Genomic DNA, 23,448 nt, shown 5'->3' on the forward strand with positions numbered 1-23,448 from the left:
GTATAGGGTGTCCTCTGCTAATGGCGATCTGGTTAAATATGGTAGAGTTCAAATGTGACTCGGGCACAGTGGTTCAGGTTGGACAAGGCCAAAACATAAAATGATCTGGTACTGGAATAGTTATGTTTATAAAGCTCCAACCTAGACATAGGCCAACTCAGAGAAGCTTAGATGCAACTGAATCCCAGCTGAGCTCTCTCAAACCAACAGGACGTAGGCAAGCGAGAGTTCCATGGTGGCGTAATCCACAGTGGGAGTGGTGTGAATTTTTCTTGGGTCTTTTCACATGGTTGACTCTCTCCCTGTCTCTTGTTTCTACTTCTTCCTTCTTACAGTATGTGGGCAGCCCTCCCGCGCCCTGCCAAATCTGGTGAAAAGAATCATCGGAGGGCGAAACGCTGAGCTTGGCCTCTTTCCATGGCAAGCCCTCATAGTGGTGGAAGACACATCAAGGGTACCAAATGACAAGTGGTTTGGGAGTGGGGCCCTGCTCTCTGAATCCTGGATACTCACAGCAGCCCACGTACTGCGTTCCCAGCGCAGAGACAACACAGTCATACCTGTCTCAAAGGAACATGTCACCGTCTACCTGGGACTACATGATGTGCGGGACAAATCAGGAGCTGTCAATAGCTCTGCTGCCCGAGTGGTACTTCATCCAGACTTCAACATCCAGAACTACAACCATGACATAGCTCTGGTACAGCTGCAAGAGCCTGTGCCCTTGGGAGCCCACGTCATGCCCATCTGTCTCCCGAGTCCTGAGCCTGAAGGTCCAGCCCCTCATATGTTGGGACTGGTGGCCGGCTGGGGCATCTCTAATCCTAATGTGACAGTGGATGAGATCATCATCAGTGGTACTCGGACCTTGTCAGACGTCCTACAGTATGTCAAATTACCTGTGGTGTCACACGCTGAATGCAAAGCCAGCTATGAATCTCGTTCGGGCAACTACAGTGTCACGGAGAACATGTTCTGTGCTGGCTACTATGAGGGTGGCAAGGATACGTGCCTTGGAGATAGTGGTGGGGCCTTCGTCATCTTTGATGAGATGAAGCAGCATTGGGTAGCCCAAGGCCTGGTGTCCTGGGGAGGACCTGAAGAATGTGGTAGCAAGCAGGTATATGGTGTCTACACAAAGGTCTCCAACTACGTGGACTGGCTACGGGAGGAGATGAACTCCCCGAGGGGTGTCAGGGAGCTCCAGGTAAAACGGTGAGGGCATGTATTTTTCCTGGCCTGCTACTCTGCCCCAGTTCAAGTGAGGTTGCCCCACACACTGCCAACAGCATACTTCATGTTACTTATCAGACCAAATAAACTACCGCACACTCATGCTCCTGAGACAGTCCCAACCTCGAGACTGGGGTTAGTAATATACAGGGAAAATCTCTAGACAAGGGAATTCAGTCCAAAGCTTCAACCAAGCCTCTTCCTCTCTTTTAGGCTCTCCTCTCCAGTGGGGGCGGGGGTTCTAAGTGTCAATCACTCCTAATCACCTTTCAAGGTCATGGAGCCAGTGTTGATATAAGAAAGCTTGGTCGTGACCATTAGAAAATAATTTTTCAGCTAAAGTCTGTATCTGTATACTTGCCCAGCCCTGGTTTCTAGGCTTGCACTAAGCCCAGTTCTTCATCTAGGAAATAACAGCTCAGGTTTGGGGGACCAAGAGCAGAGCCTGAAGTGTCTCTCAGAGAACAGTATCTGGGAGCACTTTTGTTCCTGGGACTTCTCTTTAAAGCTTCCTGCAGTGGGAGTTTTCTGCCTTGTGCCCTTTGTTATTTTCAGACAACCAAGAAGGTACCATGAGGGCTCTGGTGACTGAGGGAGTAGAGCAGCAGCTCTCGAAAGCAGTTCAAAACACCTGCTGTTCACTCAGGACTCATTGGGCCCACATGCCATTCAAACCACATGCCACTCAAATACCAATGAGCACCATGAGCTGTCAACACACCTTCCACTCCACACAAACTCAGAGCAACCTTCCAGCCCTGGGAAGTGTCAGCTACAGACGACCTGCTCCTACTCATGTATATAGAGACTGGTGGCTACTTGAAGAAGTCGAAGACTGCCCTACTATGCCCCACTGTGCCCATTGCTTCTCAGCAGGAAAACAGAAGAAAATATGGACACAAGACTTAACGGATAACTCCAATATGTGCGGCTATACTCAACCCAGAGTCTGAGCTCACAGGAGAATCTACCAAGTGGCATACTCCAACCCATCTACCCCTTGGTGTTCTGAGGGTCAAGGTCAAGGGGCGGAGTCTCACTCATTTGGGAAAGATGAAGAGCCCTGCATCCTGGGTTCTGACCCTAGCGCCACCTTCAGCTGTCCATATGACCTTTGTCAGCATTTTCTCCTATGAGCCTCTGTCTAACACTCTCAATGGGCACTTCCCTGATTGCTAGCATCATCAGTGGCTCTCACAGGCTGAGTGTTCACTATCCCAGGAATCTCCATCAGACAAAATCAGCTGGAAAGGCCTGGAGAGGGAATGTGGGGGGGGGGGACTTGGAAGTGTCATCCAAACACACTCCGATATCTATGAATGGTACATATAAAGGATACTATATTTTGTATATTTAATACCATGGGCTCTGCTACTCTATAAGGGCCTCTGCACTCCATTTCTCTTGTCAGGGGTCTACAGTCGCAATAAATCTGTGGATAACCAATAACCCTGGTTTGAGACTTTGTTATGAAGTGGGTTCACTCATTTTGATCTTTTAAAAAGACACGTGTCTTCATTAAGTTCCCACCCCCATTGTAGACACAGCTGCTGGCATCTGGGCACTATCTAATGTAGGGTAAGGAGGAAGAGGTGATGCTTATTGGCCATTGATATATTTCCTTCTCAGAAGTAAGGCTGTCATTTCCCGTCACTTAAGTGCCTACCGTTTACACCCAGGGCTCCAAACAGTTCACTCTGGCAGACAAAAGAGACCTATGCATGTACAGATGTGAAAAGAAGTGAAGTAAGTTAACTCTCACCAAAGGAAAGAGATTCAAGTATTGTGAGCACGTAAATATAAAAAGGTGCAACTCTGTATAATTATGGGGACTCAGAGTAACTTAGCAGAGTGACAGAGACCACAGGGGAGGACTGAGAAGAACCACAGAGGACAACAGAGAAAAAGTAGTCAGGAGCAGGCCTTGGCAAAAGATGCAGGGGACACTGACAGACAGGCTTAAAAATCCCGCTCTGCCCTGTCTTCTAGTCGGAGAGTCTCTGAGTACATCCTCTTGGATTCATGCTGTGAAACTACATCCTAGCTGTCAAACTCTGCTCAATGGGCATTCAGGGCCAGCATCGTGCACTGTGTGGGCGGTGGCCTCTTCATGGGGGCATGCACATGGTTTGCCTTCATTTGGGGTTTGTATCATACTTTTGTGTGTGTGTCATGCTTTATATGGTGTTGAGAACTAAAAGAATTCTAAATTAGCCTTTGAAAGCTCTACACACTGCTGGTTTCAGAGACTGTCGTGTCTTGAACTTGACTACATTTCAGATGTGTATTTTCCATTAGCTATGTTGACTTTGTATTGTGGCTGGTGGATTATTTGGATTGCATACTGGGATGTGGAACAGGGAGGTATGCTATTCTACATCTAGTAGTTTTTTATCAGCTTAATGACTGATAAGATACCGATGTGAAAGAAATGAGAGGTGACAAGAATGTGGCCAGGTCAGACATCAGAAGAGGTCTGGACTAACCAGGGGAGGGAGGAATGCTTGTGGATGATGAGGGCAAGGGATCGACTTTGCTGGGTTTGAATAGCTTTCTAGCAACCCAGCTGAAAATGTACATCACCAGTAGGAATCACGAACTTCAGAAGAGAGGGCACTTTGAAGTCATGAACTGATACTCACCAGCAGTAGTAAGAGATAGAAGGTATTGTCTGGTGAAATATTGCAAAATACAAAATGAAGCCAAGGGTTTCTAAGAGAACGCCAAGGCAGAAAATTAAAGGCATAGGGAAAAGTGCTTTAGAAGCCAAGGAGGGAGACTGGAGAGCTGTGAAATAGTTACCCATGTGGTGTGGCCTAAGGGTCTTAGCAAAGGCCTCTGGGGCTGGACATTCATCAAGGTAGGATCCAAATCGTCATTGTCCTTTCTGAGGGACTGTCAGAGTGCAAGCTGCCTGTGTTTAAACTGCTAACACCCCAGTCTCTCTCCAACTTTTCTCTCCCTCTTAGGCAACCCTTCCTTCCCTCCAGCCTGAAAGGCTTTCAGCTCTCTCCCCTCTTCCCACCCGGAGGCAGGAGGCTGAAGTAGCATCTTCCCGTTCCTGTGGCGTCCAGGAAAAGTCTTGTTCGGTTCTCAGACTCTGCTTCCTTTAAACACAAATCTTTTATTCTTACCAAAGTTCCTAACTTCAAACAAGAGTCTGTTTTCCCCTCCCCCTGTCTCTGCTTTGTTCTTTGAAATTGAAGTCTATCTATCTTTCACTTCAAAGGATGGCCAGCTTTGGTGGTTGGGGAGCCAAGGGACAAGAAGAGGTTGTAAGAATAGAGAACACATCGGACAATAATTTCAAAACCAGCGTTCTCCCATATATGGAAATATTAGTGTTAAGGTTCTATTTAGGACCCAAAGCTACCGGGGTATGATTTATTGAATATTCCAATGGGTGCCTTATTTCTAAGTGTCTTCAGTTAATAGCACTTTCATATAAATTCAGGTCCAAAGAGAGGAAAAAATGTGAAGGATTTGGAGAGGCTTTATTGCAAGGAAAAAGAAATACCTTTTTGAGATAAAAGAGAAGTTGATACTTTGTGTGTGCATGTGTGTATGCATGAGTGTATGTGTGTGTACATGTGTGCATTGTGCATCTATGAGTGTGTGAGTGTGTGCATGTGTGCATGTATGAGTGTGTGTATGTGTGCACACACCTATGAAAAGCCTTGACACTGTTTTGTAAAAGAAGAAGAGATGAAAATATAAGAGGGCATCCATCCCCAGGGCCCTGAAGGTCTGATGGAATGGACCAGGATGCTGGCTGGGGCTGGTACCTAAACTACTTGCAGCAGCACTGGGAGATGCTAAGGATGTGGTCAAGGGTGCAGCATATTTATTTGCTAGCAATTCTGTCCAGTCTTTGCTTTGAAAGTGGCATGTAGCTGCTTGGATCCAGAGAGTTCTAAGGGTCCTGGAAGCCAGAGTTAATGATGCTGGTGAGAGGGGAGCAAGCCCAGGGTTGGAGTTAGATGATCCAGAATTATATTCTTGCCATTTCGCCGTGGAGTGACCTCTGACAAGCCAGAGACGTTCTGTAGGCTTTGACTTCTTGAGGTGTATAATAGGAGGAACACACCAGATGATTTCTAAGGGCGTTCAGCCATAGGTCTGTCTATGAATCCACAGCAAGGAAGGCAGGGGAGAAGGGGATTAAGCAGAAAGACCTTCACTGTGACAGTGTTTAACTCCACAGACCTGGAGGAAGGCTTTGTATGAGAATAAGAGCCACCGGTGATGGAGCATGAAGCTTTCTTATTAGGAACCTAACATTTTTAAGTCACAGAAAACCAACATCAATAGGGAGGGGGAGGGAAAAAGAAGGAAGTATCTTCAGGTTCCTAGAACTGAAAAAGACATGACTAAACCCATAAGATTTGGTGTCTTATCAGAGTTCAGCACCAGGATGTGACACCGGCCTCAGCCCTCACCCTTCTGTTTCATTCTTCTAATAGAATAATAAGCTGGTAATCCCAATGGGTAAGGTGGAGCACAGAGTGTGACCTGTTCCTCCCTCCCTTGGCTACAGTGTGTGGTCTCCCCAAGTTTACCCGGAAGCACATCTCCAGGATCTTCAATGGCCGCCCAGCCCAGAAGGGGACCACTCCATGGATTGCTATGCTGTCACACCTGAATGGGCAACCCTTCTGTGGGGGTAGCCTTTTAGGTAAGGAGAAAGTGAAGGGGCTAAAGACCCAGGGCGGGTACAGGATAAACGCTAAGGACCAACCTTCCCTCGAAAACTGGACGAGTTGTCGCTGGGAATCACTGCTCCACAAGGGTGGTCATGGGAGATGGAACCAGGGGCAGGCATGCTCCTGTTCCAAACCCTTGGGCTGTGGAGCACTTCCTGGTTCTGGTCAGTCTCCTGACAGACTGTTGAAAGTAAGGTGAAAGTCAAGGCACATACATGTGACACAGAGCTGGGATGTGTTAGAGCTGTAAGATTAGAGAGAACCAGAGCACACACCCCACCCCCACCCTCACAACCACCACCACCACCACCAGTAGCAGCCTTGGAAATCAGAAATAGGCTTTGAAGGGCCTTGGATGTGTACTTGAGAATTCAGATCAGATCCTGGAAACAGAAGCAGATTTCTAGGCATGTTCTGACGAGTTCAGTGGGGATCTGGGCACAGGACAGGACCAAGAAAGAAGGGAAAGGCAGGTAATCGAAGAACACCAGTGAAAGGTTGAGACAAATGGATCAGTAGACATGGGACCTAGAACATAAGAGGGAGAGAACCGAAGACAGGATGAGACAGAAATGAAGGAGACAAATGACAGGGAGAAGAGAGACTGGTGTGCCCCGAGACACCCAAGGGAGAGGAAATATCAGGAAAGAAGAAAGGGAAGGAAGAATTCTGTTGAAGGAACAGAAGAGGCAGAGATAGAGAGGAAGAAGAGTCATGAGCACATGGAAGAATGGGAGACCATTTGTCATGTTCCCAACTTCTTTAGAAAGAGTGAAAAATGGACCACCAATTGCTTTAAGCCTTTGAAGTAGCTTTTCAAACTTTGACTTCTTATGTCAGTAATCTTCATCCAGTGTTGGCACTGAAATTCACTCTACCGCCAACCCAGCTAAAAGCTCCTTCACACTTGGCCCTCCCCACAGCTCTGCAGATCTGTAATCTCTGTTGCTGCTGATCTTTGTGACAGAGGTGAGGTGTATAGGAGAAAGAAGTGAGATGACAAGGGTTCTAATAGAATGAGGACGAGGCAGAACACTCTGTGTTCACACTGAGGGTCAATGGGAGCCCGCAGAGTTCAAAGGTGAGAGCACACACATAGACTCATCCAGAAAGCCCTGCTCTAAAGCAGGATCTCCCAACCTGAGCATCTTAGTCTACCTTACCTCCTACTCTCATAATCCCGAGCCATGGGCAGGTTCAGGGTGTGCCTGAGGAACAGAACAGAGTCCTTCTGAGAGAAACAAGTAGATTCTGGGAGCTGTTCCAGAAACAGCCTTCTTCCTTCAACTCTCAACTATAGCCCAGATCACTGATCCGCACACCCCAGCCCAGTTCAGTCTAAGATGCTTTTATTTTTCGTGATTGGCTCTCAGTGGGTGTGTCCAGGTCTCAGCTACTGCTGTTAGCTCCATTGAAGGAAGGCTAAAAGCTTAGCTCTGCATTAGACAAACATCGAGAATTCATTTATCCAGGGCAAGATGACAGCCATGAGGTACACTAGGACACTAATGAAGAGACACTAGCCTATTGTCACTCCGGCTACACCACTGTTCTGAAGGACTACGGTTGTATGACAGAGCTGGTTCTGAACAGTGGTCCTCCGCCCTGACTGCAGTCAAATTGCCAGAGGACCCTTTCATATGCCTCTTGCATATGGCCTGGATCCAAGTCGCAATGCTGACACCTTTCCTAATTCTCCAGGTGATTTTAATGTGCAGTCACCTAGCTGGCTCCTAACCATAGTCCTCAGTACTTGACAAGTTGTCTTATGCACAGAAAATACTTGGGGGATCGTGCTAAAGACATTTTTCATTTCTGGGGAACCTTCAGATGCTGCTGACACCAGGGTCACACCCAAACAAACAAAGCTAGGGATAAAGACAGTCCTCACCGAATTTTTTTAAATTGGTTATTTTATTTACGTTTCAAATGTTGTCCTTCTTCTCAGTCTCCCCTCTGCAAACCTCCTATCCCAACATCCCCTCCTGTTTGTTCCCCTCCCACCCACTCCTACCTAACTTCTCTAGCATTCCCCAATGCAGGGGCATCCACAGAAGTCCCCTGCTACATAAGTAGCTGGAGCCATGGTTCCATCTATGTATACTCTTTTGTTACTGGTTTAGTCCCTGAGAGTCCCCCATGGGATCTGGTTGGTTGTTAGTATTGTTGTTCCTATGGGTTATAATTCCCTTTAGCTCCTTTAGTCCTTTTCCTAACTCTTCCATTGGGGCCCCTGGGCTCAGTCCAATGGTTGGCCGTGAGTATCTGCATCTGTCTTAGTCATATGCTGGTGGAGTCTCTCAGAGGGCAGTTATATGAGGCTCCTGTCTACAAGCACTTCTTGGCATCAGCAATAGTGTCTGGGTTTGGTGTCTGTAGATGGGATGGGTTCTTAGGTGGGATGGTCTTTGGATGCTTTCCCTTCAGTCTATGCTCCATTTTTTTTTTGTCCCTGTATTTTCTTTAGACAAGAACAATTGAGGGTTAAAAATTTAGAGATGGATGGTGGTCCCATCCCTCAACTGCGGGCCGCGCCTATCTACTGGAGGTGGTCTCTTCAGGTTCTCTCTCCCCACTGTTGGGTATTTCAGCTAATGTCATCTCTGTTGGGTCCTGGGAACATTTTGAGGCTCGTTTTGTGTATGATCATATGGTAGATTTTGGAGAAGGTACCATAAGGTACTGAGAAAAAGGTATATTCTTTTGTTTTAGGGTGAAATATTCTGTATAACTCTGTTAAATCCATTTGATTCGTAGCTTCTATTAGTTTCACTGTGTCTTTTTTTAGTTTGTTTCCATGATTTGTCCACTGGTGAAAGCCCACTTTCACCAGTGGACTGGTGAAATGTACCCCATTAGTATTGTCTGAGGTTCAATATATGTTTTGACCTTTAGTAACATTTCTTTTACAAATCTGGTGCCCTTGCATTTGGAGCATAGATGTTCAGAATTGAGAGTTCATCTTTTTTTTTTTTTTTTTTTTTGAGGGTTTATCTTAATAGTTATTTTTTCTTTGATGAATATGAAATGTCTCATCTTTTTGATAATTTTTGACTGAAAGTCAATTTTATTCAATATTAGAATGACTACTCCAGCTTTTTTCTTGGGACCATTTGCTTGGAAAAAAGTTTCCAGCCTTTTACTCTGTTTTTTTCACTAAGGTGTATTTCTTGTATGCAGCAAAATGCTGGACATTGTTTATGTATCCAGTCTGTTAGCCTGTGTCTGTTTATTGGGGAACTGAGTTCATTGATGTTGAGAGATATTAAAGATATCAAAGATGTTGTTGGTTCCTATTTTTGTTGTTTGTGTGGTTCTCTTTTTTTGGTTGTTGAAAGAAGATTACTTTCTTGCCTTTACAAGGGTGTAGTTTCCCTCTTTGCGTTGGAGTTTTTCTTCTATTATCCTTTGTAGGACTGGTTTAATGGAAATATATTGTGTAAATTTGGTTTTGACATGTAATATCTTGGTTTCTCCATCTATGTTAATTAAGAGTTTTGCTGACTATAGCAGCCTGGGCAGGCATTTGTGTTCTCTAAGGTCTGTGTGACAGCTGCCCAAAATCTTCTAGCTTTTAGAGTGTCTGTTGAGAAGTCTAGTGTAATTCTGATAGGTCTGCTTTTATATGGTACTTGACTTTTTTCCCTTACAGCTTTTAATATTCTTTCTTTGTTCTGTTTGTTTGGCATTTTGATTATTATGTGACAAGAGGAATTTCTTTTCTGGTACAATCTATTTGGCATTCTGTAGGCTTCTTGTAGGTCTATGAGCATCTCTTTCCTTAGGTAGGGAAGTGTACTTCTATTGTTTGTTGAAGATATTAGTTGGCCCTTTGAGTTGGGACTCTTCGCTTTCTTCTATGCTTATATTATTCTTAGGTTTGGTCTTTTCACTGTGTCCTGAATTTCCTGTTTTACCTTAGAAGCTTTTTGCACTTTGTATTTTCTTTGACTATTGTTCAATGTCTTTTCTATGGTGTCTTCTATACCTGAGATGCTCTCTTCCATCTCTTGTATTCTATTTGTGATGCTTGCATCTATGACTCCTGATTTCTTTCCTAGGTTTTCCACCTCCAGGGTTGTCTCTTTTGCTAATATTTTTATTGTTTCTATTTTCATTTTTAGATCCTGGACCATTTTGTTCAATTCCTTTACCTGTTTGATTGTGTTTTTCTCTATTTTTTTAAGGGATTTATTTATTTCCTCTTTAAGGTCTTCTACCCGTTTACCTGTGTTCACCTGTATTTCTTTAAGGGAGTTAATTATGTCATCTTTAAGATCCTCTATCATCTTCACAGGACGGGATATTAGATCATAATCTTGCTTCACAGGTGTGTTAGTGTATCCAGGGCTTAATGTGTTGGGAGAGCTAGATTCTGATGCTACCAAGTAACATTGGTACTTGTGTTCTTATGATTGGCTCTAACCATCTGGTTATATCAGGTGTTAACTGGCTTTGCTGTCTCTGACTAGAGCCCGTCCCTCCTGTGAACCTGGCTATGTTGGGCCATCTTGGGTCAGGCTGTCTCTGAGTGTGGGATGGTATCAATGGTGCCTGATTTGTGAGCCTGGCTGTGGCAGCCCTCCTGGGAGTCAAGCTATATCTGGGTGTGGGTGGGGTAATGAGGGCTGGGGCAAACAATCTGCTCCTGGGAGAAGTTGCAGACCAGAAGGAAAATGTGGTCCTAGACAGTGCTCTTGTGTAGCAGTAAGAACCTGAGCTTGACTCACTGGGTGTCAGGATGGGACAGTGTAGGACACAGATGTGTGTGCTCTATTCTTCAGGTTCCGACTGGGTTTTGACGGCTGCTCACTGCCTCCACCACCCACTTGATCCAGAAGAGCCAACCCTACACAGCTCACACTTGCTCAGCCCTTCTGATTTCAAAATTATCATGGGTGAGTCCAGGCCAAGACTTTTAAGGCCAGCTATGGTTCTTAGAATAGCTGCTATGATTTTTAAGACTCTCCTCATAGAATGAAGACCACCTGCTGGCTCAACTCAGTTTAATGCTCTGCCAGGGTCTAATTAAGAACTAATGCTACACATAGCAGCCTGAAAATGTTATAACAGGAACAGAGTCTGTTGCAAGAGGGAAGCAGGGATAGTTGAGTCATGGAAGTTTGTAGGGAAATGTAGCTGTGAATTAATGAAACTACTTTGGCTCCTAACGGGTCACACATGCGCTGCACCCATCCAAGAGCTCTCTGGATTTGTGAATTCACACACACACACACACACACACACACACACACACACACACACACCAACTAATTTTGATATGCCTTGACTAGCTCAATGCCTGAGCATTTCTAAGCCTCCCCGTGGCTAGCACTTATTCTCCCCTCCAACTTTCCTGCATCAACTTGTTAAATCAACATTTCATTTCTGCTACTTCAGACCCAATTGGGAGGAGGGGTGGCCCCTTTGGCCACTTTCCCAAATACTTACATGGCTGGTAGCTTTCTTTCCTGCAGCTCTTAAATTTGATCCCTCTGCTTCTGAGTTATGGAGATTCTTTCTCCTCCCACTGTTCCTTGCCCTCGAAATCTAAAAGTCCTGCCTTTATCATCCTGCCCAGCCTTTGGCTGTTGGCAACTTTATATCTCAATCAGAGTCAACTGGGGGCAGGCTTCCTTTAGCACCCGAATGTGCAGATTACCATGTGATTTTGGGAGCAGAATTAGGACAAAGCATTAGAACCAATCCCCAACAGGAAAGAATCTTTGTAATGCACATCAAGATCTTTAGCAATTAAAACTTTGTTTTTGGAATTTAAAAATTCTCCTTTTGTGACCCAACATGCATTACTAACCAGTCTCAGAGGAGCAGAAAGTGTCACAGCAGATATGAGCTCCTGCCAGAGTTCTTCTTCCATGTCGCAGCTCACAACCACCTGTAACCACAGCTCCAGAACACCCTGTCTGACCTCCACAGGTACCCATGTGCATGTGAATAGCACACGTGTACACACACACACACACACACAAACATAAACAAACAATTTTTGTTGCAAAATCAAAAACATAGCATCAGAATAAATAGCTCTATTTTTATTTTTTTCTTTACTATTCTATTTTAAAAGTAGTTTACAAAGGTGTGTGTGTGTGTGTCTGTTTGTGTGTGTGTGTGTGTGTGTGTGTGTGTGTGAGAGAGAGAGAGAGAGAGATTTGGTTGGTTCTCGACCTTCACCCTGCTCACCTCTATCTCTCTGCCATGCCTTTTTACTCCGAATAGTCCTCTATTTCACTGTGTTCTGTTGTCTTCCTTACTCCAAACCCCTTAGAGACTTTTCTGGTTGCGTGGGTCCCATTCTAGTTTCCTGTTCGTTGCACATTTATTTGCCTACTTACACATGCGTGTGTTATCCAAGCCTATCCAAGGCTAGGATCTACATGTGAGAGAGAATATACTTTCTCTTTCTTTCTCAGCTTGGGTGATCACATAGGGAGATCCTCTACTGAAGTGCCTGAGAGGCTTCATTAAGCAGGCAATGTATGCCATAGACAATAAAGGGTGACTATGGTCAACTAGACCTCTGGTTGATAAGGTCAGAGGCGGAACCATGAGACTACGAGGGCTGTGGGAGGTAGGACAGGATGGCTGAGAGGGTGGGAGCTGAAAGAAAGACTTAGGCTGGACCAGCTGCTGGATGGGACTGGGGCTGATAGGGAGCAAGCATCCACTGCAGTCCTGCCTCACACAACTTCTGTGGCCCAGGAAAGCACTGGAGACGCCGCTCAGACGAAGACGAACAGCATCTGCATGTAAAGAACATCATACTCCACCCGTTGTACAACCCCAGCACATTTGAGAATGACCTGGGTCTGGTGAGACTGTCAGAGAGCCCAAGGCTGAATGACTTTGTGATGCCTGTCTGTCTGCCTGAGCATCCGTCCACTGAAGGTACCTGTCTTGGTCAGGGTTACTGTTGCTGTGGTGAAGCACCATGACCAAAAACAACCTGGGGAGGAAAGGGTTCATTTGGCTTCCAATCACTGGTCTTCACTGAAGGAAGTCAGGACAGGAGCTCAAGCAGGGCAGAAACCTGGAGGCAGGAGCTGATGCAGAGGCCATCGAGGGGTGCGGCTTACCGGCTCAATCTTCATGGCTTGCTCAGCCTGCTTTCTTATAGACCTCAGGACTAACTAGGGGATGACACCACTCACAGTGGACTGGGCCTTCCACCCTTGATCACTAATTAAGACAATGCCCTACAGGTTTGCCTATGGCTCAGTCTTATAGAGGGTATTTCTCAACCGAGATTCCCTCCCCTCTCATAACTCTAGCTTGTATCAGTTGGCACAAAGACAGCCAGCACAGGCATCTCTCCCCTGACCACATCCTATACTGTAGCTGCAAGGACAAGGTAGTCTTCTCCAGAGTTACTGAGGCTGTAGTAAAACACTTCGTCTCAGAGTGCGTGTGATTTTTTTTCCCCACTGCTTCCCCTACAAAAACAAAATTGGAACTAATTTCATGGTGACACACATTGTATTAGGCACAAGCTAAACAGGCATTTGTGTTTTCTATATAGGAACAGAAAATCAACCTAGTGACTATAATAGAGAATTGAGCATCAAGCATTAGTGAGCTACATAAGAAGAAATTCTGAAAGAGAAGAGATGTACCTGCAGGAAGAAATTCTTGCGTGTAGCCTGGTGCAGGCTAAGTCGGAGGCCTAGAAGAGTAGGAAGTGTCTCTCTTTTCTGAAAACCCTATTAGTCCAGAAAACTTGCTATTTCATGCTGTGGCCCCCCCCCCCCCCAGCACGATGAAGTAGCACAGAGAGAGAAGGATGACCTGGGGTGTGGCTCAGGCTGGCAACAAAACTTTGCAATAGCGTGCTTGCCTTGTGTGCTCTGGGCTCAAGCTTCAGTCCCCGGCACTACACCACCAATAAATGGTGGCAGGACGCGCTGCAGCTAAGGGACAGTAGTTGACTGCCAGCACAGTTCCAGTCACAGTGCTGGCTTTCCTGGTGAGCCATCTTGAGGGTGTCATCAGCCTCAGTAAGCAGAAGCCCTTCACCTCTAAACTGGACACAAAACCCCAGCAGGCTGCCTGTGTTATTAAAACAAAATACCATAAACAGAACATGTCCAACCCAGGCCAGCTGGCCTCCTTCTCCTTGGAATTCAGTGTGTCATATCCTCACTCATTTCCTGAGGCTTAAAGATCACACACACACACACACACACACACAGAGAGAGAGAGAGAGAGAGAGAGAGAGAGAGAGAGAGAGAGAGAGAGAGAGAGAGAGCTGAAATCTGAGAAGTGTTTCAGAGAAGTGAACTAGCAGGAAATGTGTAAGTAAAGCTGGCTCTGATGAATTAAGCACTGTGTACTCCACGTGTACCAACTCCTGGCACTCACAAACGTATTTATGCCCCCCCCCCTGGAGGCCTTGGAGGACATTTTTTGGCACGGCTTACCACTATGCCCATAGATTACTACACCTCTCAACTTGGACCGGAAAAACTTTCTTCAGAAGATAGAGTTTAACCCAAACTTGACCCACAACTGGGAAAGTTGCAGAGAATAAGAGGCTATGGACTGCTTGGGCTTAAATGAGACATCTACGTCACACCCCTCCTCCCAGGGTTTAGGGATCGCTGTGGCAGAAGTGGCCAGCAGAAAGAATGTCCAAGCCAGAAGTCACAGATGCCTACAGAGAGGGTGTCTTCTGCACATAACAGAGCAGCTGCCCACGTGACAAGTCAGGAGTTGTGATAGTATGCATGAGATCTTTGCAAGCCCAAGGCAGACAAAATCTCGTCATCGGGAGGGAGGGAGGCACAAAGTTTCACCCCTAACTGAGGAGATATTGGCAACTGATAGCTTTTTCCAAAGGGAGAGTTACTTTAATTTAAGGGTGTGGCCTCTCGAGGGTCAACCACACTCCAGTGTAAAGCCACATACCCAAGAGTAACATAGACTAAACAAACTGGATTTGTTGGGTGTAAGAAAGGAAGGGAGGAAAGAAAGAAAAAGAAAGAAAGGAGAAAAGGAAAAGATGAGAATTCACAAAGTTGAGTTGGCAAGGAGGGGAAAAAGAAATTAATATGGTCAAAATACATTGTGAATGAAACATGTAAAAAAGAACCAATAAAATGCAAAAAGGAAAGAAAGAGAGTAGAGAAAGAAAAAGGAAGAAAGGGGGGAAGAAGGAAGGAAGGCAGGAGAAAGGCTGAGGCACAGCATGTCATTGGATGCAGATGTGGAAGTATGGTTGAGGGTTTCAGAATTTAAACGTTACCCTGTTTTATGTACCCAAGGCTCCTTATTAAATAATAATGCAGTGGCTTTCTCTACCCGTAGCCCGGTTCCACGTTGTCCCCAAATCTGTGATTTCATGAACTTATAGGATGTCATGGCTAGTTACCAAACCCCACCTCTTCATTTCACGGATGTGGTGTCTGAGGCTTAAAGCAAGGCAGAGGGAGAAAATGTAGGGACCTGTTGCTGACTCTGCTGGGCTCCTTGTTTATTCATAGCTGTTGACCAGGCACCTTCTTCCTATACCTAACACTACTGTGGACTTAACGGGAAACAGGGTGGGTGAAATCACAGCCCTCACACAGCCTCCAGTACCTTGCCAGCTGCCAGGAGAGTGGGGTAGACAAAGAAACCAGGTTCTCCATCACAGGAGCAAATGCTCTCAACCTCAGCAGCAACTGCCAACCTCTTCCTCCTCGCCGGCTGCCTTTCTCTGAGGTAGCAGATTCAGCCCTCTCTCCTCCAGCAGAGGATGATGCAATTGGCAGGGCAATCTTCTGCACATTCACCTCCGCCTCTCTCCTCACACCGTCATCTCCTCCAGGAACCATGGTCATTGTCAGCGGCTGGGGCAAGCAGTTCTTACAGAGGTTTCCTGAGAACCTGATGGAGGTGAGGTTTAATTTATATCCTACAAGCAATAATTTTTTGACCATGTATCACGCCCCCTGCTGTATACTGCCTGCCCTGGGATTTGGAGACTTGGAGGAAGGAAACAATAGAAGACAGGGGCCAGACTCAACTCCAAAATTTAATGGGACTCAACGTTTCAGAAAGTTCAATATGTTCGTTTAACTGGTCACAGTCTCCAGTCTCTAAATATCACTTTATATGCCTGGCAGCTTGTAAAAAACCTCAGAGTACAGAAATTCTCCCAGAACACAGCAAGTGTGGGTACCCAGCAGGCTAATGATTCATCTGTACAACATGAAGACGGCATACCAAATTAGCAAGAGCAGGCCAGGCTCCAAGAAGCACAGTCCTGGCAAAAGAGAACTTGACCACTGCACTTGAAAGCCACACCCCTATAATTTCAGCAATGAATCCTGAACTTGACCTAAGGAGCCATAGCTCCAAGTATGGGGCCCTGGTATCTCCCTTAGTCCCTGAAAGACTCACTTTACCCTTCGAGGTGAAGGAGATTAGAGATATCATCAAACTTACTAAATTTTCTGCTCTGACATTCCTGGGTTCTATTATGGGCCTGGGTTTTAAATCCTTCAACATATTGAGATCTTTGAACATGTGTGATTTTCATCACAGCTTAAATTTTTGAAGTTGTAGCAATTATCTGTTCTCTCATCCATTATTCCCAAGTGGTTACTACTTCTGTCACCTGTGAACCAGCTACAAGATTTTCCAGGGAAAAGAGGAGGCAAAAGGAGTGACCTAGCTCCTGGGCTCCTTACATTGACAGTCACAAGGGACAGACAGGAAGTAGTTACGGTATAATAAAGGTGATGAAGAGGGACAAGGTGCTCCAGGATATACAGGGAGATCTGACATCATCTTGAAGGTTCAAGATGGCTTCCCAAAGGACAATACCCGTATGATCAATAGTAGTTAGTCGGGGACTCCAGCACATGCTGACAGCATGTCCTTGTGACATGGCTTCCTGTCCCCACTCCCCTGGGAAGACAAGCCCAAGGAGAATCTTCACGGACTATATAGTTATATAGTTCCCTTATAACAAGAACCGACATAGGGTTTGTGCTCGGAGCACAGGTTCCATTCGGTTCTTGTGGTGAGGGAAGACAAGGGTGATAGGCTGTCAAAGTACATTTGGGGGGCAGGCAGATGAGACAGCTGTAAAAGACACTAGTTAGTCATGCAGAGGACCCAGGTTCAATTCCCAGTACCCACCTGTTGGCTCACAGATGTCTGTAACTCAAGTTCCAGAGAATCTAATGTCCTCCACAGGCACCGGGTATGCATGTGGCACACACATGCAGGCAAACCCACATATGTGTTAAAAAAAGAAGATAACATTCTTAATTTTCAAAATACTTAGTATAGAGTACTTACCACCTATCCACTGTCAAGGAACTTGATCGTTCATTTTCTTTGAGAAACCGCTTGTGATTAGTTTGTCAAAAACAAAATCCAAAACCATGAGGTATGGGAATAAGATAAGGTATGGGAATCTCGGTGGTCTAAGAAAGATTTCTCTTTCTTAAAGTCACATGCACAGGGTTCCAGAGAGGGAAGAAGTATATATAACCTGACATGGTTCTTTTATATTTTGTCATATTTGAAGTTGGTATATGCCAGGCAAGCATTGTCTCCCTATTACAGACAAGTTAAGTGAGTCTCAGTCAGGCAAAGCTGCTTGACCAGGGTCTGTGGCTGAGGCTGTAGCAGAAGACGAGCCTTAAGTTCAACATTCAGCCTTTACCTGTACCACACAGCAGTTCCTGAAACCAAGTGTAAGGTTAGCTGGAGGCCCACTCAGAGCTGTCAGAACAGCAAGGACTCCTCAGTTGGGTGTGAGAACCAACCCCAGCTTTGTGTTCCAGATTGAAATCCCGATTGTAAGCTACGACACCTGCCAGAAGGCCTATACCCCATCGAAGAAGAAAGTGACTGAGGATATGGTCTGCGCCGGAGAAAAGGAAGGTAAGACAAAATCCCGCCAGCCATACATGCACTGTCAACCCGGGATGGGACAGCAGAGATGAGAGTGGGAGAAGGGGGGTGGGAAGGGAAGGAAGGTAGAGGGAGAGAGGGAGGAGGTGGGGGAGGGAGAGGGAGAGAAGAGGTGTGGGGAATGCAAAACTGTTGGCATCCCTTCCTGAACCAGCACTTTTCTGGAATCCTCTTGCCTGACCTACAGAGCACAGGTTTGGATCCACTGGTCTGCTCTACCCTCTAGTGGCCAATTGCCTGAACTACAAGTCAGACACAGGTTTGCTCAGGGAAAAGGGCTATTTTTATCTGTATCTCCCTTTCATCTAGGGGGTAAAGATGCCTGTGCTGGTGACTCTGGCGGCCCTATGGTGACCAAAGATGCAGAGAGAGACCAATGGTACCTAGTGGGCGTGGTGTCTTGGGGTGAAGATTGTGGGAAGAAAGATCACTACGGAGTTTATTCTTACATCTATCCCAACAAGGACTGGATTCAGAGGGTCACTGGGGTAAGGAACTAAGTTCGGATCCCAGCCCAGCACCTGCTGTATGGTCAGTCACCAACAGAAGATCAGTGAATGCAAGCAACCTGTCTTCCCCTGGTCCTCAGGCTCCGCTGCCCGTTCCTGGGTGATATCAGGAAGTGTTCCCTGCTCTTTATAGAGGCCGAATAGCAGAGCAGGTCAAAGCAGAAAACTGGATCCAGGACCCATCACTTAAGATTTTTGTAATGACAGACAGCTGACTGCCTCTTTGAGCCTGTTTATCAACCATGAGAAACAATTGCCAGACTTTATCTACCTCACAAAAGCATGCTGAGGAGAAATATATACATAGTACTTAGCCTGGTGTTTGACCTAAACTACAGGTTCCAAAAATGTGACTCAACAAAAGACTTCTGTGCCCACGAAGCAGGTATGGGTCCCTTATAAACTCTTGATAGGGTCTTAGGAATGATTAGTGACACCCTCCACCCACCCTCAGCCATTGCTTTAATCTGCCCCCTAAAGTCTAAGTTTCTTCACCAAATACCATCCCCCACAAAAATGCAAATGAAATAAAATTCTTAGCCCTATGACATGACCCCAGTCATAAACACAGCAATATTGTTCGGCACTTGGGCTAAGTACCAAGTGGTAAGAGAGGCCTGGAGGAAATGGTGGGTTGTGAAGTCAGGCATCTGTCCCCATCTTTCGTGTGACCCTCACTACAAGTCTTTTCTTCCAGTTTTGAATGTGTTTATTAACACTGACATTGTAGAATCCAATGGAGCCACGTCCCCTATGATGAGTTAAAGTCAACGTCATCCTAAAGGAAAATGTTCATTAGGCTCAAAAAACAAGATTCTCCTGCTGTCCCTGAAATTCCCACAATGATCCACCATATTTAAGTCCCAGAGACATAACCAAGGCCACAGGCAGTCAGAGCTCTCCCCTTGCACTAAGTAGAGTGGCATTCCTGAGCCCCACCCCCCTTCTCACCCTCTAGGCAGGTCTGCAAAGGCAGGTCCTGGCAGGCTCAGCCTTTCTCAGGCGCTAGCTCTCCCTCTCCCTCTCCCTCTCTCTCTCTCTCTCTCTCTCCCTCCCTCTCTCTCTCTCTCTCTCTCTCTCTCTCTCTCTCTCTCTCTCTCTCTCCCTCTCCCTCTCTCTCTCCCTCCCTCCCTCCCTCCCTCCCTCTCTCTATCTCTCTCTCTCTCTCTCTCCCTCTCCCTCTCTCCCTCCCTCCCTCTCTCCTCACCCTTCTCTTCCCCCCTTTCTCTCTCCTTCTCCCTCTCCACATCATAGCTGAGCTTAGGCTGCTGTTTCTCTGATTCCTGCCCCTTTGTCTCATCTACCTGAAAACCTTGTCTTTGAAGAAGCTTCTGGAGACCTCATCTGACCCATTTTCAAACAGAAGCCCAGCCCCGAGTTTCTGTGTGTGAGAATTGTTCTTTATTGAAGACTTTGACCCCTTGACCTGCCTTGCTGCTGCTAGAATCCAGAAGAATCTCTGGTAAATGAGGAAGACAGTGGGGAATGAGGACTTGTGGGCATTAAGCCCAAGGCTGCACACTCAGGGACAACAATTCGCCCCTCTACCCCACTGAGCAAGGCCCTCTGGGGCAGTCTGCTGCAGTGAGAAGTGTATGGGTCATGGTTTCCGGATGCTCCTGTTGAAACTGTGACACACCTGTCACTTTGATATGGGATGAACCCTGAGGAGTCTACTTTAGAGAGGCCTGGAGACAGAAGAAAGGCCAGTGTTGCACATCATTTGAAGGGGGAATGCCAAGAATCCTTCTAGAAAGGGATGACCTTCAGAAAATGTGCATTTCCACAAGTGAGGCCAAGGAAACTCTTCTCAAAGAATGGAAGTCCACCTCCACTCAGATACCACCAGCTCCTCCCATAGTGATGATATTTCCAGGAAACCAGCATTTAAACACGAGAGTCAACATCTCAACAGGCCTCTCTCCAGAATTCTTCATGAGGAACTAAAATAGAGTAAACCAACTCCTTATGAGAATATTCAGTGCTTTAAATGCCTCAGGATTACCATGGAGATATCAACTTCTGGCTGGGACCAGTTTATCCTATTTATTCTCCTCCAGTTATGACTTAATCTTTATCTTGAGAAAAATGACTAAATGTCCCATGGAACTTGGACCTTGTCCTACAAGTACCTGTTACATGATGTGGTGGTTTGAATAAGAAAAGCCATTGGCTCATATGTTTGAATGCTTGGTCACCAAAGAGTATTGCTATTTGAAAGGATTAGGAGTAGAAGTGGCCTTGTGGAGGAAAGATGTCACTGGAGATGGGCTTTGAGGTTTTCAAAAGCCCAAGCCAGGCTCAGGAGCTATCTCTTCCTGCTGCCTGTAGATCAAGATGTAGGAGTCTTGGCCACGTCTCCAGTACCATGTCTGTCTGCATGTCACAATGCTCCCTGCCATGATAAAAATGGACTAAACCTCTGAAAGTGTAAGCCAGCCCCATTGAAATGGTTTCTTTTTGTAAGAGTTGTGTGGTCACCGTGTCTCTTCACAGCAATAGAACACGAAGACAGAAATCTAGCTGCTGTTGTGAACCAAGAAGCCTGATCACCTGAAACTAGAGACACAGTCGGATGGTACAGCCATGCAGACTGCCTCGTCTAAGCTCATAGCCTAATGCTAACCAACTCACTGCCTTCAAATCGGGCCAGTTCCTAAACAACTCTAAAATGTGCTTCCCATCAAAAGGCCCACCTTCCAGGCAACTGAAATCTACCTCCTGAGAAATTGACTTGTATATGAAAACTGTGATTTCATACTGTGAGTGCTGGTATTAGCAGTGTTGACCATGCCTGGGATTCATTACTCAAAGAAGTCGTTGTTCTTATGGGAAACTACACACCCGTTCCAATAAACATCTGCATTGAGTCAAAAGCTCTGCTTGGCTTGTGTATTTTGTCATGCACTGATGGGTCTGGTAAGTTGTTTACATGTTTCAAAAATTTGTTCTATTCGATTAGGATCAGCGTACCATGAAAAGAGAGAAACTGAAGGGAAGGTTGACTTGTAGATCCCAAAGCAAGTCTCTGGTTTTATTGATTCATTCTTTCTTTAAAAACAAAAAAACAAAACAAAACATAAAAAACTACATCATTGTTCCTGCAAAGTATCATGTTGCTATAAAGCCAATGTCTTAGCACATAAATTATATTTCTCAAATACCACTCATATCCAGGTTAGAAAGGGTTTTTGTTTGTGTTTGTGTTTTTTAGTTTGTCTACCCTGGCATAATCAGCATTCTAGAATATGCACCTTCTTTCTGCTATAAGTTGATCTATTCTACCAAGGCATGACTTAAATTGAACAAACAAAAACCAAAAAAATCCCTATTACCTCGAAGATGTTTTTCAAACAAGAGGTGAACAAGATATAGAGAGAAGAAGTCAGGGTCACTCACAACAGAGGAACAGCCAATGCCAGTCTAGACTGGGTCTTTAAATCCAGGGAGAAGCAACAAAGGTTGACTCAAGTCTGTTCTTTAAGCTGAAAATATAAAAATGCCTTCCCTCTCTTTTTTTCGATGATTAAATCCACGAGTCGGCAGAAAAGAAAAACTGAGAAATTATAAGCTTAGTCCAAATATAAAAGTTCCTTTGGAAATAATCACAGATGTTTTAAAATATACAGTGGGCTCACTGATACTGAAGCTTTTATATGCACGAGCTCTAGTTGACCTCCAACAATCACCAGTGGTGAAATCACTCCTCTGATCCCCATTTTACGGTGAGCCAACTGAAGTACCACAAACTTATTGTGGCTGGACCTAGAAGCAAAAACTTGCACTGGTACAAACAAACCAAGTCCCCAGATCTCAGCGCATCATATAATTCTCCAGTAAACAAGGCCCCTTTGAAGCTGATTCTAGAACTTGGGCATGAAATACACAAGACAAGCCTGCAGTGCCTTACAGTGCCAGAAAGTAAGGAAGCATTCAAAAACATCCTCAATGGTGGGGACATCTCCAAATGGCAAAGACCCAACTGAAAGCCCCAGTGTATAAAGCTGGAACAATTTGAGCTACAAAACAAAAGCTGTATTGAATAATAATCAAAATATAAAACAAATGATCGCAAGCATACGTTATGAATAAATTGTTTAATGAACATATAAACTGTGAGAGTAGTCAAGCCTGCTGTGAAGAAACTTGTCCACCCTTCAAGAGTGAGAAGTACATAATAGTTCTCTTCCAGAAAGTATAGTTTGGGGCTGGATGTAGCTCAGGCAAAGAACATTATCTAACATGCAATCACCCACCATATACATGGAAGGAAAAGAAGAGTATGGGAAGAAAACATAGTTACTCCACAGTGCAGACAGCAATGGACCCTACCTCAGTCAGGAAGTAAAGGTTGATTTCTACAGTAAACACCCACAGTGAAACTGAACAGGGCTCTGCACCTCTCCGTTCTTCTCCACAAACTCTGTAACTCATCTCAGACAAATAGCAACTGAAGAGTATTCTATAACGTATCTGACCAATGTGCCCCCAAATTGGTTGGGATATCAAAAAGGAGGGCAGGGATGTCATTAAAAATGTCACAGCCAAGAGAAGTTTAGAATGGGTTGTATTGTGCCCCACTCCCTCACACGATATCAATCCTCTCAACTCGAGTTCTTCTACATGTGAATTAATTTGAAATAGCATCACTACCAATGTGATTAACTAAGAAGAGGTCATCCTAGAGTCAGAATAACTGTTACGCTCACAGGAGAAGAAGACAAAAACGCACAGAGGAAAACGCCCTGTCAGTAGGTACAGAATCTACAGGTACAATTCAGGGAGTACCCAGAATGTACACCAAGACCCCAGAAGACAGAAACAGGTAAGGACATGCAGCGCCTTGATTTTAGGCCTCTGGCTTCATCACCATTCCTTAAAGGCCGGTCCCTTTAAAACACTTAGTTTGAAACCTTCATGTAGGAGACCTCACAAACAATCGCATCTTGTGTGGGATCCTTGTGTAGGAGTGGGGGAAGCAAACACTAAGAAGATTCAAACAAAGTATGGATTTGATTGTGATCAATCTGCCTGAGTTGGTTCATTCATTATGACAAAACCGTGGCTCTAAATAACAG

The 23,448-nt window shown here is 45.3% G+C and overlaps 1 protein-coding gene across 2 annotated transcripts in view; it reads left to right on the forward strand.

Annotated features, from left to right (window-relative positions):
- The window catches only part of MASP1 (MBL associated serine protease 1), a gene marked incomplete at its 3' end in the record, with an annotated part of 68,221 nt that extends 49,860 nt beyond the window's left edge, over positions 1–18,361 (forward strand). Inside the window, exons 11-16 of one of the 2 annotated variants that reach the window (XM_080919092.1) lie at positions 5,771–5,908; positions 10,721–10,834; positions 12,657–12,842; positions 15,760–15,827; positions 17,732–17,831; positions 18,171–18,361. In XM_080919092.1, coding sequence (XP_080775218.1) covers positions 5,771–5,908; positions 10,721–10,834; positions 12,657–12,842; positions 15,760–15,827; positions 17,732–17,831; positions 18,171–18,361 — 797 coding nt within the window. Of the gene's footprint in view, positions 1–335; positions 2,482–5,770; positions 5,909–10,720; positions 10,835–12,656; positions 12,843–15,759; positions 15,828–17,731; positions 17,832–18,170 lie in introns of those variants that run through there. The other variant, XM_080919091.1, reaches the window with a different exon arrangement.
- Between the last annotated feature and the right edge of the window lie 5,087 nt (positions 18,362–23,448).

Source organism: Micromys minutus (assembly GCF_963924665.1).
Source record: "Micromys minutus genome assembly, chromosome: 7".
Taxonomy (NCBI): Eukaryota; Metazoa; Chordata; class Mammalia; order Rodentia; family Muridae; genus Micromys; species Micromys minutus.